Raw genomic sequence first — 14,260 nt, 5'->3', positions numbered from 1 at the left:
TAGATGCCGATTTCATACGCGACATTTCTTAAACAAGCTCATTTTGTTTGATAGAAGGCTGAAAAAAGATCATTACCTGTGGCCAATCAAAAAAGTTGCAATCAGAGACATGAAAAATCTTTATGAAGCTTTAAGTGATTATATATCATTTTGGTACTGTAACTCTGTTCTCATTGAGGTATGATTAATGATGTAATGCTAGGCAGTAAAAGACATACCAAAGAATAAACAAAGGATTTTTTATAAAACTTTATTTGCTGTCAGACAGGCTGTTATATCAAAAGCATTCAGTGGACTCTTGCTGCAGTCCTCGACAGGTCAGACCTCCGTTGCTGGGTGCTGGGTTGTTACACTGTCGACTCCTGCTCTTTGTTCCTCCACTGCAGGATGACCACGCACCCCAGCAGCTCCAGCTGCCGTCAATGCCCATATCTGTCAGAGAGGGCCCAAACCATATCACATCAATATCTCAGTTTGTTAACTGCAAATAAAGATAAGAGTGTAATGCAGTGTTTTGTAACTTAGATCTGTAGCATCAACCTTTTGGCCTCTGAGTGATCTCACAGCCCCGTCCGCTGTATCCAACAGGACACACACAGTCACACCTGGTGCCTGTTGAGGGAGATACAGATAGTAATTTCACCACCTTAATCACTAACATAATTACCGCCTCTGTAACCTTCACCACGGTCTCTTTCTACTCTCTGAGGTACCTCTCAACACAGCCACTCCATTGTTGTGACATGGCGCACAGCGACATGGATCAGCCTCGGCCAGGTACTCAGACAGCGCTCTCTTCAGGTTCCTTTTCATGGTGGCATGATGGGTGAAGTCTCTGGAGGTCACCAGCTCATACAGCGGACGTGTCTAAAGCAAGAATGTGTCATTATTTGACAAACCCGGATATTTTTATTGTTCAAGCTCTCCTTTTATTTATTTTTATTTTTTCACCCAGAGCTCCCTGAAATCTTGGATGTGTTTAGAGCAAAGCAGGCTGTTTGTATTTGGCAACTTTAGCTGCTTTCTCTCCAAGTGGCTATTGACCAGCCTGGCTGTACTTTGCCCCTCTGTAATTCTGCTAATCTTTGGTAACACCTCTGACCCAAATGTTTTTGTGTCAATTTTTCAGGTCAAATTCCTCTTAAATAGTTGTATTACAACTACAGAAATAAATGAAGAAATAAACAGGAAGGACAAAAAGAGGACTGAATTATGAGATAGGTGAAACATGTAGAAAAGAGAGCATTGAGAAAGGGAGCATACCTTGTCTCAAAAACAAAAATAGTAAAAGAAATAAGATTTGGGGTATAAAAGAGAAACTCACTGTTGTGCGAATAAAATCAGGGTTAAAACGCACACCCTCGCCCCATAGCCCCATCAGCTGAGGGGTTGGAAGTTTTTTAGACACCAAAGCAGTGATGGATTGACTGCTTCCTCCCTTTACGACAGCAACAAAGTCCTCCACCATGCTGCCATTCACCGTGTCCTCTGCCGAGAGACAGAATGAACTCAGAGGTTTTGCATCAGTTCATGAGAGAAAAAAAAAGGCACAAATTTAAAATCAACACACAACCATACCTCCCATCTCATTTAGCAGGCCATTACAGGATCCACCACTAATCCCAGCTGACACATAAACACCATAGATGTTGGCCCCAACCTTAAGGCCTGACTGTGTACAGCGCTTGTAGTCTTCCAAGGAATAATCTAGAAGAACAAAACTCTGTCAGAGGTTGTTAAAGACCTTTTGAAATCATGTTATTTTTTTTACTGGATTTTGCTGAAAAGTTTAATCAGTGTACTGCAAAAGCCATAATCATTATTTGTATGCATTCTTGCAAAGTGCCATAAATACCCTACCACTAGTGTGGGATGATATCTTGATATTAAGATACCTGTCTTTTCGAGCCTCTCTTTGTTTAAGATGATGGTGTGCTCATAGTCTCCTCCCAGCGCGGCCTCTGTGATGTAATGAGTGCCATAGTCTCTATAGATCTGCCTGTATTCCCCGTAAACGTAGGACTGAGGCAGGGAGCGCAGGTGCTGCAGAAACTCTGTATGAAGCATCAGACCTTCTGACTTCAACATGTACTGAGCCAACTCCAGCTCTGCTTTTGCTCTCACAAAGCTGTTAGTCTGTGAAGGGAATGTAATTAGGCAGATGTTGATTGAGTTGATGGTTTGGAATAATGGTACATTTCTTCAGTTTGGTCTGTTTGTTTTTATCTCTGCTAAATCAGATCAGCACTTCTTGAGGAGTTTATAAAAAAATCACTTCTCACCCGGCCAGAAGCACGGCGAATCTTCTGGACAGACTTGGTGTATTTGGAATCATGGTGATTGAAGCCAAATTCTGCAATGCCAGGAATAGCAAAGCCAAAGGAAACAGTGACTTTTATCGTGCGCTCCTTCATGGTGAAGTCCATGTAGTCAGAGTACGATTCAAATGACTGCAGGTTGAAATCATACGATCCTTTTGTCTGTAGATACAAAGGATGTTATATTTAATTTTTTGATTTAAGCTTTATTTAACTAGGAAATAAACTCATTTTCAAAATCTATTTTTCCAGAGTGTCCTGGCCAAAACAGGCAGCGGCACAATTAACAGAGTTTCACACAAACAACGAGCAGCCAAACATACTAATGCAAAAATCCATCATTAGACATTAAAACAAATCTGAACAGCAAATGTTCGTCAAAAGCATCTACAGCCAGATGTGTCTGCTTCCAAGTCATTTCATATCCTCTTAAAATCAACCAACAAGCTCGTTAAGTGTCTGCAGTTTTTGTACATGAAGAGAGAATTATAAGTTAACGGTTCCTGTTAACTATGCTTAGAAGTTGGAACATACAAGATACAAGCATGAGATGAGAAAATGAGAAACTATAATTATTGCAGATTAAAATAAAGTCTTCCAATAAAAAAACAAGTTTTCCCTTGAGTCATCCTTCATAAACTATTTATAGACTGTAACATTGTTGGTTTTAATAAGTAATTTATTTAAACTTCATAGAGCATTTAAAACAGCTAATTAGAAGAATTTTTAAGTTGCCAGGTTGGGGAAAAAACCCTCAACTCTTTACATAGTAATTGGCAAGTGCTACTGGACTTTCAACAATTTGTCAGCTTCAAATTTGTTTTTAAAATGTTTTCCAACCATTCTACAAAGGTGTACTTTAATCTTTACTAAGAAACTAGTTGCAATTAATAGACCCCTTATAAGCAGATGGTGTATTTAAAAAACTACACTTTCGTATACATCCACTCTCAGTTTCTCCTTACTAAGCTGTAAATACCAGTCAGTTTCACCTGTAGAGTGTACTGTTGGAGGTTGTATGGCTTCCTGAATCTGACGTCCTGGATGTAGTTCGGCAAGCAGCTGCCAGCGTAGTATCTGTTATCAAGCACCTCTCCCTCCAGGTTACTGTTCAAGATGTTAATCCTTAAAGAGGCGCAACAGCTTTATCATTGAGCAGATTGATTTTAGAGGAGCAACATCTTTACGTATTTAATTCTATTAAAACATCTCTCTCACATTGCAGATTAATAGATGGAGGACTCACCCTTTGGCAAGATTTTCAATTCCCCAATACTCTTCCACCTCCTGCCTGCAGGGCTTGGCAACCTTGTTACAGCCTGCTTCATCCGACATATCCCCGCAGTCATCCTCACCGCTACACTGCAGAGTTCGGGGAATACAGCGGCCTGAAGGAGAAGGAAGATGTCTGCAACATTTAGTTAAGGTTCGCTTACAAAAACAAGATCATTGTTTACATTCTTGGATTCTGCTTATATGAAATAAGATGTAAGGAATTATTACACAGATTTAGATAAGATACATAGCAAACAACCAGAATTAGGACAGCTTAGCATAAAAACAGATGTCAGTTGGAAACCGCTAATCTTGGTTGAAAAGTTAGAATCACTGCACTTGGACGTTATTTAGCCCAGCACATCCCTGTAGAAATCACAACTTGGTAACACACACACTTAACAAATGAGTTTTGATTGCGCAGAGGCGTATATTTCAAACTATTTCATGTAGGGTGCAGTAAATTCAATGACCTTCAGTATTTTTTATTAGTAGACTTTCCAAGAAACATTCTTGCCCTTTACTTAAAGTATTTTTGCTATGCTAAGCTGACCAGCTGCTGGTTTAGCTCCATATTTTTGCACGCTCTTTTGAGAGTGGTCAATCAGAGAGTTTATCATTCAGGTTACACTCTGCAAGAAAAGTGCATTTGCCAAAAATGGTTAACTACTCCTTTAAGTATGAAATCTCCTCCTGGAAATGAAGATGAGTCACTGACTTTGAACTATTCTCTATTGAACTCTAATAACATTTTTCAACTTGTGACTTCGATATTTTAACAGGCCAATAGCCAGTCTATAACACCAGACTTAATATTGTTTTCTAAACTAGAGAACAGTATTTATAAGGATGAATGTAAGAGGTACCTGTATGGGTGCAGAGAAATCCCTCACATATTGGTACATTGTCACAGGTGTAGCGGGCTGAAACGTCACAGGCCTCCTCCTCTCTGCCGTGAAAATTGCACGGCTGTCCTCCAAACAGAGACGGCTGTTCCAGTTTGGCAAAGCGATACTGTATAGTTGAGGGAGACAAACACATAAACGGTCAGTGAAACACAGAGGAAAGCTCGCCACTACCCAATAAAGGTTGTGGAAGAGCTCGAAAAACTGCCCAGAGGAACTATAACGGCAGTAATCCCATTAGAGGGCTGTTTTCACTTTGTCATGTCAAGGTTATTAATCCCCCCTTCTTGTAAAGTGGATGAAATGGAGCACTGAAGTACATCAGCCGAAACCCTTGCCAGCGGAGGAACTCTTTTCCCCTACAGAAATACAGCTCACAAGGGTCAAAATGTTGGCTGCTTGAGACTGCAGAAATCCAGTAATCTCTCATTTTTATCACTATCTTAAAGGCCTATGTATCGAAATATCACTAGATTCATGTCTGCTTTTATTTAAAATATCTATTTCAAATAGATTGGGTGGATTCATTTGTCTGACAAGTAACTTAGTGAAATATTGTCCATTTATTTTATTCAAAGAAGTCCTTAAAACCAATCTTATTTCATCTTTTGCACATCTTTGATTATAGGCGAAGCTTGAATGCTATTCCAAAAAAAATATTATTTAGTTACAGGACAAGTGTAATATTATCGAGATTATATTAATTTGATTTACTGCAAAGGGCCAGTTGAGAAGGCTGCTGTGAGGGCACTCTCTCTAGCTTCTCACTGAGGTCGGTGAAGGAATCAACTCAGTGTAGTCAGGTGTGTTTTTAGCTGATTGGCCTCGATTAAGACCAGGTGTGGGGAGTTTATATATAGGCCTACTCTTGGACTCTGGTGCTCTGTTCTGACTCTCCCTGTGTTTTCTCTCGTTGGCAGTGTGTGCATAAACACAAACAAATAACTTTCTGTGTATTCTTTGCCATTGCTATCTCTCTGTGAATAACTAGGGGCGCTGGGCAGTTTTGTTGCTATACCCCAGCCTTTTGTTGTTGTTCTGGCTCTATACAATTTCCTTGCCACCCCTCCCCTCTCCAAACTATCGCTTGCGTTTTTTTGTGGTTATCCTTCGGGGATACCTTTACGACACCTCTGGGTCCGCTCTTGTGTTGCACTTCCCCTTTCCTGACTACTGTAGAGACTGCTACTATACAGAATGCTAGCTTCCATCAGTAAATGACTAACTTAGCTTAACACTGAAGGGAACAAAACACATAACTTGACTAAGAAATATTGTGGTAATTCATATCTATTTCCCAATAGACAACCTATTAATATATTAGCTTACAGTGTTGGCAATCAGGACCATATGATCCGGACACAACAAAGCCAGCTGTTTACTTCTGTTCCTCTTCTGAGTGCTAAACTAAGTTAGCTGTAGCTAGGTAGTTAGTGAAGAAATAAGAGCTTTACCAGTCCTCTAACAACTCTTTATATATATAATATTGAACACCCACAATGGTTGAGAAGCAGCCACTGGACTACTGCTATTATATTTTATCATTTATATGAGTTTATGTTCCACATGGTAGTATAGAGGGTCATTCAGGTCTTTTTTCCATAACTAACAAGACAATTAAATGTCTAACCTTTGGAAACATTTAGCATACAGTAACGTTACATTACAGTAACTGGCATAGGCATAGGCTCACTAGCGCAGAGGTGAAGTTGTGCTCGCATCAACTGATTGATTTGTTTAACTGTTTCAGCCAAATATCTTAATCAATCACATTCATGCAGGTGAAAACAAGTTGATTTTCATCCACTTTTCCCACCATCACCTATAGCTGCACCATATGTTTGGAGTGAATGATGAATATTATCTCAAAGGTACTGCTGATCATCTTTTCCCATATTTAAATTGTTTCCTTCCCAAATGTTTCTATCAAATGCCAATAGTGTGTGTCTAGTAGATTTTAATCATGCTAAGATTGAGGTCATTCCTCATAAATAACTTTAAACAAAAATGCCATGTAGCTCTATGGCCCCCGACGTCCACCTTCACCTGTCTGGTATTATCATACTCACTCTTTTTTTCTGACAGGTGTCGCAGCGTGACCAAGCACTCCACTCTGATAAAACACAGTCCACTGGATGAACTATCACCTGATCTCCCACTGACCGAGCTTCGCGAACATTCGGCTCCGCGTTGTTCACTGCTGTGACTGCAACGTCTCTGTGACATGTAGATAAAAATCAAATACAAATTTGATATTAAGATCATTTTTTGGGGGGAGCAAAAGCCTTTGAGTTTCTTGCTACTGGAGAGTAGAATAAAAAGAATCAGCATTTTTAAAGCAAAACAGTTATGTTAATCAACCCCAACAGAAATTAAACTTAACCACAGGAAAGAAGCTGCAGGCAATCTATTAAACAGATAATAAAACTCCTACCTTAACAGCAGAAAACTGAAAGTAACACGGAGTATACAGCACTGCACACTGAGTGCACTTCTCTGAATCAGCACAGAATGCATGGCTGTGTGTTATGACTGACTGTGGACGAGTTGAAGACACAATTCAGCTCTCTATGTAAACACACAGCGATCAATACTGGCCTGCATATGAACTCACGGCTTAGACCCAGAGATGGAGCTGAATACACAACCCTGCAGGCCTCAGAGACAAGAAAACTAAATGTTTCATTATAAAGTCTTTAACACTAGAAAGACCAAGGCAGTCATTTTGACTGTTTTTTAATTTTGCAATGTAATAACTTACTTAAAATAAAACCTATGTAACTACAGGACCATGACTTTTCCTAAATGTGTCTATATTTTATTCTAGCATTGTTATTTTATCAAAAACACAAAACATAAAATAGTTTTGAGTATTTATACCTTGAAAGTCCATAGCGGTCATATTGACTGCAGGCATTATAGCCAGTGTATCATTTCAGTATTCGCTACTTTTTCCCGCTCTTGAAGGTAGAGGTGGGCGATATGGGAAAACTATCATATCACGATTTGTTTTGGCAAAATCACGATCACGATTTTATCACGATGTTTTTCATACTGTTTAGACAAATTTGTAAGTTGCTGACCAGTTCAACCAAACTTATTTCCCTGTATAATGTTTTTTTAAATGCACAAAAACTGTGCAGACAAGTTTAATCTATTTGAAAAACATCTTTGTAGGAGGTCTGTTCTCACCCAGAACATCTTTAGCAACAGAAATGTCTTTCCCTGAATTTGATCAATATTTATGCACAGTTAGAAGGTTTTCCTCACCACTTTGAAATTATGATTTAGTTATGTGTCCTCTTTTTATGTTCATCAGGAACATTTTCACGGAGTGATGCATTCATTTAAAAACATGTAGACTTCAAGTTCTTGTGTTTCTGTTCTATTTTAGCCCTGCAGAGTTCCTCCAGCTGGAGCTTCATACAGGCTCTGCAGCCTTTGTTGTTTTTTATGACATCATTGGACTAACTTTAGTTTAGTTTATATATAATCAAACATAATACAGAATGTGTTCATTCTGTGACACATGATCAAAGTAAGTTTTATTGACAGAAGAGTTTAATTCACAGAGGGGGCGGGACATTGTTGATTGACAGACAGACAGTCACCATAGTTACTCACTCTCACCTGCCTGCTGCTTTGTAACATTGTTTAGCCTAATCCCTATAAATTCAGTTATCACAACAGGTGAGTTTTGGGTGGAGAGGATGATGGTAATTTTGAAAAACCGGGAGAGAGCAGAAAAGACCGACAGCAACATTTTAAACACCGGGGTTATATCTCCATTGACTGTCTGAGCTACGCCCTGTCTGTCTCTGAGTGTTAACGTCTCTCTGTGTCGCTATCTGAGATGTAGACTAATCTTAACTGTGCACACTATGCAGATAAGTTAACTGTTGCTCACAGCGTGTCGGTTTGGAAAAATATATCAATAACAGTAGCATATAACCGAGATGGAGTTGTTTTTGCGGACTTTACTTTTCGTTTCGTTTTCACCGCTGCGGAGCAAATAAGGACAGGGGGAGATGCGTCTGTGTAAGAGCATAAACTGCAGCATGATAGAATAAACACATTAGTCCGGTTCTACGATCTCTCTGCTCTCACGATATAAGATCGTTATATCGCCCACCACTACTTGAAGGTGCGCATCGCTGTTGCCTAGCAACTATTGTTTATAACGCTTGAGCCAAGGAGGAAAGAAAGTTTACCCGCCTAAAACCATATAGAAAGAATAGGAGACATACATTTGAATTAGTCAACATTGAAAAGGCAGAATAGAGTAAATTAGGATCTGATTTAGAACAGAATAGAATGAAATGTCAGGAAGGAGGAGGATTGCTGCCACAGAGGCTCCAGAGCCTTGATGAGGTAGAGTCTGATGGAGGCGCAGGTTCGGATACGGAAAGTGATGTCTCCTGGTCTCGCTTCATCTGACACTGGCTCTGAGATTGAACCTGAGAATGATACAGAGATCATTCCCATTCGCAAAAAACGCCGGCTGCTGTTCCCGTGGTTGTCGATAAACTATTCAAATTTCAAATTCATTAGAATTTAATGTTTGTGTCCTGAAGTTTATTATACCTTTCACAACATTACAGATCCATTTATTCTTATATTTGATATTGATTATTGAAATGATATGCAAATAATTTGTAAACAGTCAAAATGACTTCTATGGCCTTTCTAGTAGTGATAGAATGCCGGTCGTTCTAGTGTTAATGTGTTTTTAAGTCAGGTATGACACACTTCTTTGAATATTCTGGCAACCCAAAGGGTCTTTATGTTAATTTTATGTGATAAAATCTGCTGTGTATCATCTGTAGACATATGTAGAATCTCAAATGGCTAAGAAAAAATCAGACTTTAGTTAACAGATGATAGTCGTGGACAGTTGGATTTGTAATCAGGTAAATTCCTGTAAACAGACAAACTTTGTTTAACTTCACTCATGTTGGATTTTACAGAATGACACAATCGCATGACTCAGCTGTACTTTAACCAGTGAAAGCTCTCCTAATACAAACATTTAATATTGGAGGGATGCAAGGCTCTGTCTGCTCTGTGGCTTTCAAAACAAGATTTGGACTTTACTAAGTATAACAATCTTACTTAATATAATTTATTCAGTAGACTGTTAAAAAAAAACTGATAATGGTTGACAGCAATGTGTCAGTGGCTCGATAAGAAGTCGGGGTGGCTACACAAGATTGGGAGGAACTGCTTTAAGGCTTAGGGCGAGTCAAATATTCAAATATCTCAAAACAAAAAGTCCAGAAAATTAGTACAGATATATGTAACTAAACTTCTACCCCGGCCCTAACTTTTTAAAAGTAGTGGGCCTGGTTCCACTTCAACCATCTTCATGCTGCTTAAAAAGTGATGCATCAGTTGTATGATGTTTGAGGTATATATTTCAATGAAATGTTCACTTATCAGCCACCTTACTAGTACGGGGTTGCCTTCAGAACTGCCTTAATTCTCCATGGCATAGTTTCAACAACAAACATTCCTCAGAGATCAACAAGGCATTTTCGCCTAGAGAACGGCCGCTCACTGGATATTTTCTCTTATTTTGGACTATTCTCTGTAAACCCTTGAGATGGTTGTGCGTGAAAATCCTAGTAGATTAGCAGTTGCTGAAATACACAGACTAGCCCATCTGGCACCAACAACAGTGTCACGTTCAAAGTCACCCAAATCACTTTCCTTCCCCATTCTGATGCTCAGTTTGAACCTCAGCAACTCGTCTTGACCATGTCTACATGCCTACATGCCTAAATGCATTGAGATGCTGTCATGTGATTGGCTGGTAAGATATTTGCATTAAGGAGCAGTTGAACAACTGTACCTAATAAAGTGGCCGGTGAGTGTATGTTTTTCTGTATAAAGGGACCTTTCACTTGGACTTTGAATACTTTATGGAGCTTAAGGAAATTACTTTAATCTTCAATGTCATCAATCTAACTAGCCTAAAAATATAACGAGCATAAAAAAGTACATGACAATATATTACAAACACAGTCACACCAGTATTAGTTTGAGGAGAGCAACCTCTGTTGGCTGTTTCTGTGGCCTGTAGAGTCGATCATTAGTGAGATGGTGTTAGCTTAAAGACTGAAGAGAAAACCAGGCAGGAAAATGGGAATCACATGATATTTTATTTGTGACTGAACAGTGGATGGATACAGTGTATGGGGAAGTCATAGACGTACAAAAGTCCTTTTTTTTACTCTTTTCATGACAATTCTTAATTCCATAAATAAAATTTACAAAATATTTCGGACTATTTCTCATTTTTCTTACACGAGCAGGGGTACAGTTACCGTTTGTCATTGTAAGTCTAGCAGTTAATAGTGATATCTCTATTGTTCATATTACATAACGTTGCCTTTCCTTTTTCAACCCTTCATACTGTGGAGCAGACCTACAATACGCCCAAGTGCTTTGTTACAACAATGACCCGACAAGAAGAACAGTGACTGAACGACAGAAATAAACCTGATAAGGCATAGAAATGCACTCTACTGTCTCTGAGCATGTGGTTATTAAGCTATATCAAATCAGCATGGGTTTATTCTGCTTATTTACTCAAGAAAACAAACAAAGATATGATCCTTAGAGGCGAGTTGTAAACAATGTGACCTCAACTGGAAATGTAGAATATCTAAAAACAGAAAGATGCAGGAAAATCTGCCTTAAAAAAAGTCTGAAATCTTCACGTCGTAGTAATGTGTCGACTCTTTCCTTTCTCGTATCTTTTGACAGGTATCAGGCTTTTATTTAGAATGACCATGTAACACAGATTCACAGTTCATATCTCACCAACCCAACAGAAACAGACATTTTCAGAAAAAAATAATGAAATAAAAAAGAAAAAGCCAAAAAAAAAGCGAAACAAACATCCAGACGTCAAAGATGGAGGTGCTGGTAGGGCATTGCTTGAGATTAAACACAGGTAGTTGGCATCCAAAGAGGCAGAGAGCTATCTTATGGCACAGAGGCTCAGGTAAGGGGGACTGGGAGGATTCTTATTTACAAAATAGATGTTTGGCAATTTTTTTCGATTTCCACATTGATGCCTCAAAGTCATTTGGATACCTCGAATGACTCAGCGTCATCAACAAAGAATTCACAGCTTATAAAATAAGACAAAAAAACAACGTTTTTTTTTAATTTGTTTCGGGTCAAGAGGGAAGCTGCAGAGAACAGTTTTTGCTCACAGCTGAGTCCGCTGAATCCACATCAAGTCTGTTCATGCAAAATGGACGAATCGGTGGAGCAACACTCTGAGAACATTTGGCAAATTCATCTGCTGGGTGCAGTCCTTTGCTGGTGGCTGTTGACAAACTGAAGGTCGACCATGTACAGTAGGATGCTGCTCCTCTTCAAAGGTTCCAAAAAATAATCTGCATCATCATGGCCGTGTCATGTATCCTCATACATTAGATAATCCACTACAGGGAGGTGAAAATACCCTCCTTCTGTAGGTTTCAAAGATCAAAGGTCACTTCCTGGTTAAAAGGTTTTCTGATCGGATGATACAGCCAAAGTCTGGTTGTCATGCTGAGGAGTACAGTGCAGTACAGTATGTGGCCTCTGGAGGAAAGCAGATCCTAGGGTAGCCAGCTTGAAGCAGAACTGCCAAAATATCCTTCCAAGGTTGAACAAACAGAACAAATCTGTGTAATCCAGCCGTGAGAGTTGCTGCTGATCACAGTCACTCATCTCTCATCTTCTTCTTCTCTGTCTCATGAGCTTCTGTCCGGGCCTCAAGAGCTTCCATCCCCTACAACACAAACAGGAAACATTCGCATCATCAAGCTGCATTTGTGCAGTCACAACTCTGACCACCAGGGGGCAACAGTGCGCCTTCTTCAGCTTTTGTTTGGATGACGCAGAGACGGATAATCACTGAAACATTGAACTAAACCAAGACTCTGCTTCAGCCGGCTCAAAAACCCCATCTGCAAACAAAAAGAACACACACTGACAAATGAAAAATATGAAGCTCATAAAGAGACACAGAGCAGGGAGATGAAAAGAGCAGGGAAAAATGCATGAAATGACACAATTTGAAGTGATTTACAACACATAAAAATGGGTGAGGAGGTGAGATGAGATACCCACTCGGTGTGTGTTGTTCTCTAGCTGTCTTCCTGTGGACAGGTCTGATCCTGCGGAGGATCAGGAGCTCCATCCGGCACCGGAGAGATCGACCTTGCAACAGATGAGTCCTGAGAGAAAGAAGGAGGGAGAATAAGCTGTAACATCCTCACAGAGAAACATCAGCCAAACAATTAGCAAGATAACGACTTTGATTACTCCGAGACATAATTCCACCGTATTATAAATGATCTTATCAAGGCGCTAAAATTGTTTGTTGACCTTTCATGTCTAATTGATTTGACATTTTTCCCTTAAAAAGGGGTCAAATCAATCCCATTTGGCCTCGTTAGTCACATGGCTTCTACCCTGCTGATTACATGTGATCTATTTGAGAACAGATCATCCATATTACGATAATAGATTATAGCATCACGCTGTCAGATGTTCAATCAGATCCATGAATCTCATTGACTGGAGGTGGGACCCAGAGGAGGCAACGCTCACCGATTGTTCCTCCTTGGCGTTGCTGGAGTTGCCCTCAGGGTCTACAGGGGAGTGATCTGTGGGGGGGTCACTGGCCTGGGAGGGGGGGCAGTCTGAAGACGAGCTCTGCTGAGGGGCGGGAGTGGATGCTGCGGAGAGGAGACACATTCAGGTGATGTATTAAAGAAAATGTACATGACAAACTTAGAGGATGTATACGTTTCTAAAATGTGGAATGGTTACTGTTTAATGCAGATCTGCACTATGAATTCATTTTAGCATGGAGAGAAAAGAATGCCAGAGAAGAAGCAGTCACGATCAAGACATGACCTTTAATGAATGTCATCCCCTTGACTTTCTTTACCTTTACACCTGACATTCTACATTCATATGAAATAAAGGTTTCCAAATGGCCAGAGAAGAAAACGAACTGCAGGACCTTTTCATATTGAGCCCCCTTCCTCTTGAAAAACCTCCCTGATGTCAACACACAGTCTCAAACTAGTTCTGGAGAGATATGGAGAAACTCTCAAAACTCATATTTTACCGTATCTTTCATTTAATGTCTTATGTGGAAATACTATGGACACTGCTTCTGATGGATCCATCTCAGTGTCAACTGATCTATTAGTTCCAAAAGTCAGCTCTCAAAAATAGGGGGTGATTGTGAATAATTTACTTCTATAAGAAAAATCACTGCCAACCGAACAAAATAAAGTCACACGTTCTTAAAGGACCAGCACAAAATCTTAATCAATGATCCAGACGAAAAACAAATTAGTCTGTTCAATGCATAAATAACATTAATTACATGTAGCATTCAATATACTTTGATCAAAATAAGCATTTCTACTAAACATTCTCTGTAAAGGGATAAATGTGCATTTAGATGAAAAGACTGCGCCCTTAATTGCCTTTAGGTTTGGGAATTGAGGCTTAAACTGGACGGATGTGTTTTTGAACATTGAGACTTGGTCTACAAAGAATGTCAGGCAAAATATATTTCTTGGCTGCACTCATGTGCAAAACACCTTGTGAATATAACAGAAATGTAGAGCAGGTCCAATGACTCATTGAGTGTTCCCCAGATATGCAAAGTGTACTCTTTTTGTTTTGTGTTCATAGCTTTCAGTCACGTGACGTGGCACGGAAGCTTGGAGGGCAAAAATA

The 14,260-nt window shown here is 39.6% G+C and overlaps 1 protein-coding gene across 1 annotated transcript in view; it reads right to left on the bottom strand.

Moving 5' to 3' along the window:
• Nucleotides 1–233: 233 nt before the first annotated feature.
• LOC109997059 (complement component C8 beta chain) overlaps nt 234–14,260 on the bottom strand; it is a 61,906-nt gene continuing 47,879 nt past the window's right edge. The window contains exons 13-26 of the mRNA XM_065953404.1: nt 13,112–13,239; nt 12,648–12,735; nt 6,933–7,017; nt 6,568–6,715; nt 4,460–4,607; nt 3,565–3,706; nt 3,311–3,443; nt 2,283–2,480; nt 1,896–2,136; nt 1,579–1,707; nt 1,325–1,488; nt 714–867; nt 541–612; nt 234–432 (exon numbers count right to left, since the gene is read on the bottom strand). Of these exons, the coding sequence (XP_065809476.1) occupies nt 278–432; nt 541–612; nt 714–867; nt 1,325–1,488; nt 1,579–1,707; nt 1,896–2,136; nt 2,283–2,480; nt 3,311–3,443; nt 3,565–3,706; nt 4,460–4,607; nt 6,568–6,715; nt 6,933–7,017; nt 12,648–12,735; nt 13,112–13,239 (1,985 nt within the window). The 3' untranslated portion in view covers nt 234–277. The remainder of the gene's footprint in view (nt 433–540; nt 613–713; nt 868–1,324; nt 1,489–1,578; nt 1,708–1,895; nt 2,137–2,282; nt 2,481–3,310; nt 3,444–3,564; nt 3,707–4,459; nt 4,608–6,567; nt 6,716–6,932; nt 7,018–12,647; nt 12,736–13,111; nt 13,240–14,260) is intronic.

Source organism: Labrus bergylta, chromosome 4 (genome assembly GCF_963930695.1).
Source record: "Labrus bergylta chromosome 4, fLabBer1.1, whole genome shotgun sequence".
NCBI classification, from domain to species: domain Eukaryota; kingdom Metazoa; phylum Chordata; class Actinopteri; order Labriformes; family Labridae; genus Labrus; species Labrus bergylta.
Note: the sequence above shows the minus strand (reverse complement) of the source record. Positions and strands in the feature narration are given on the sequence as shown.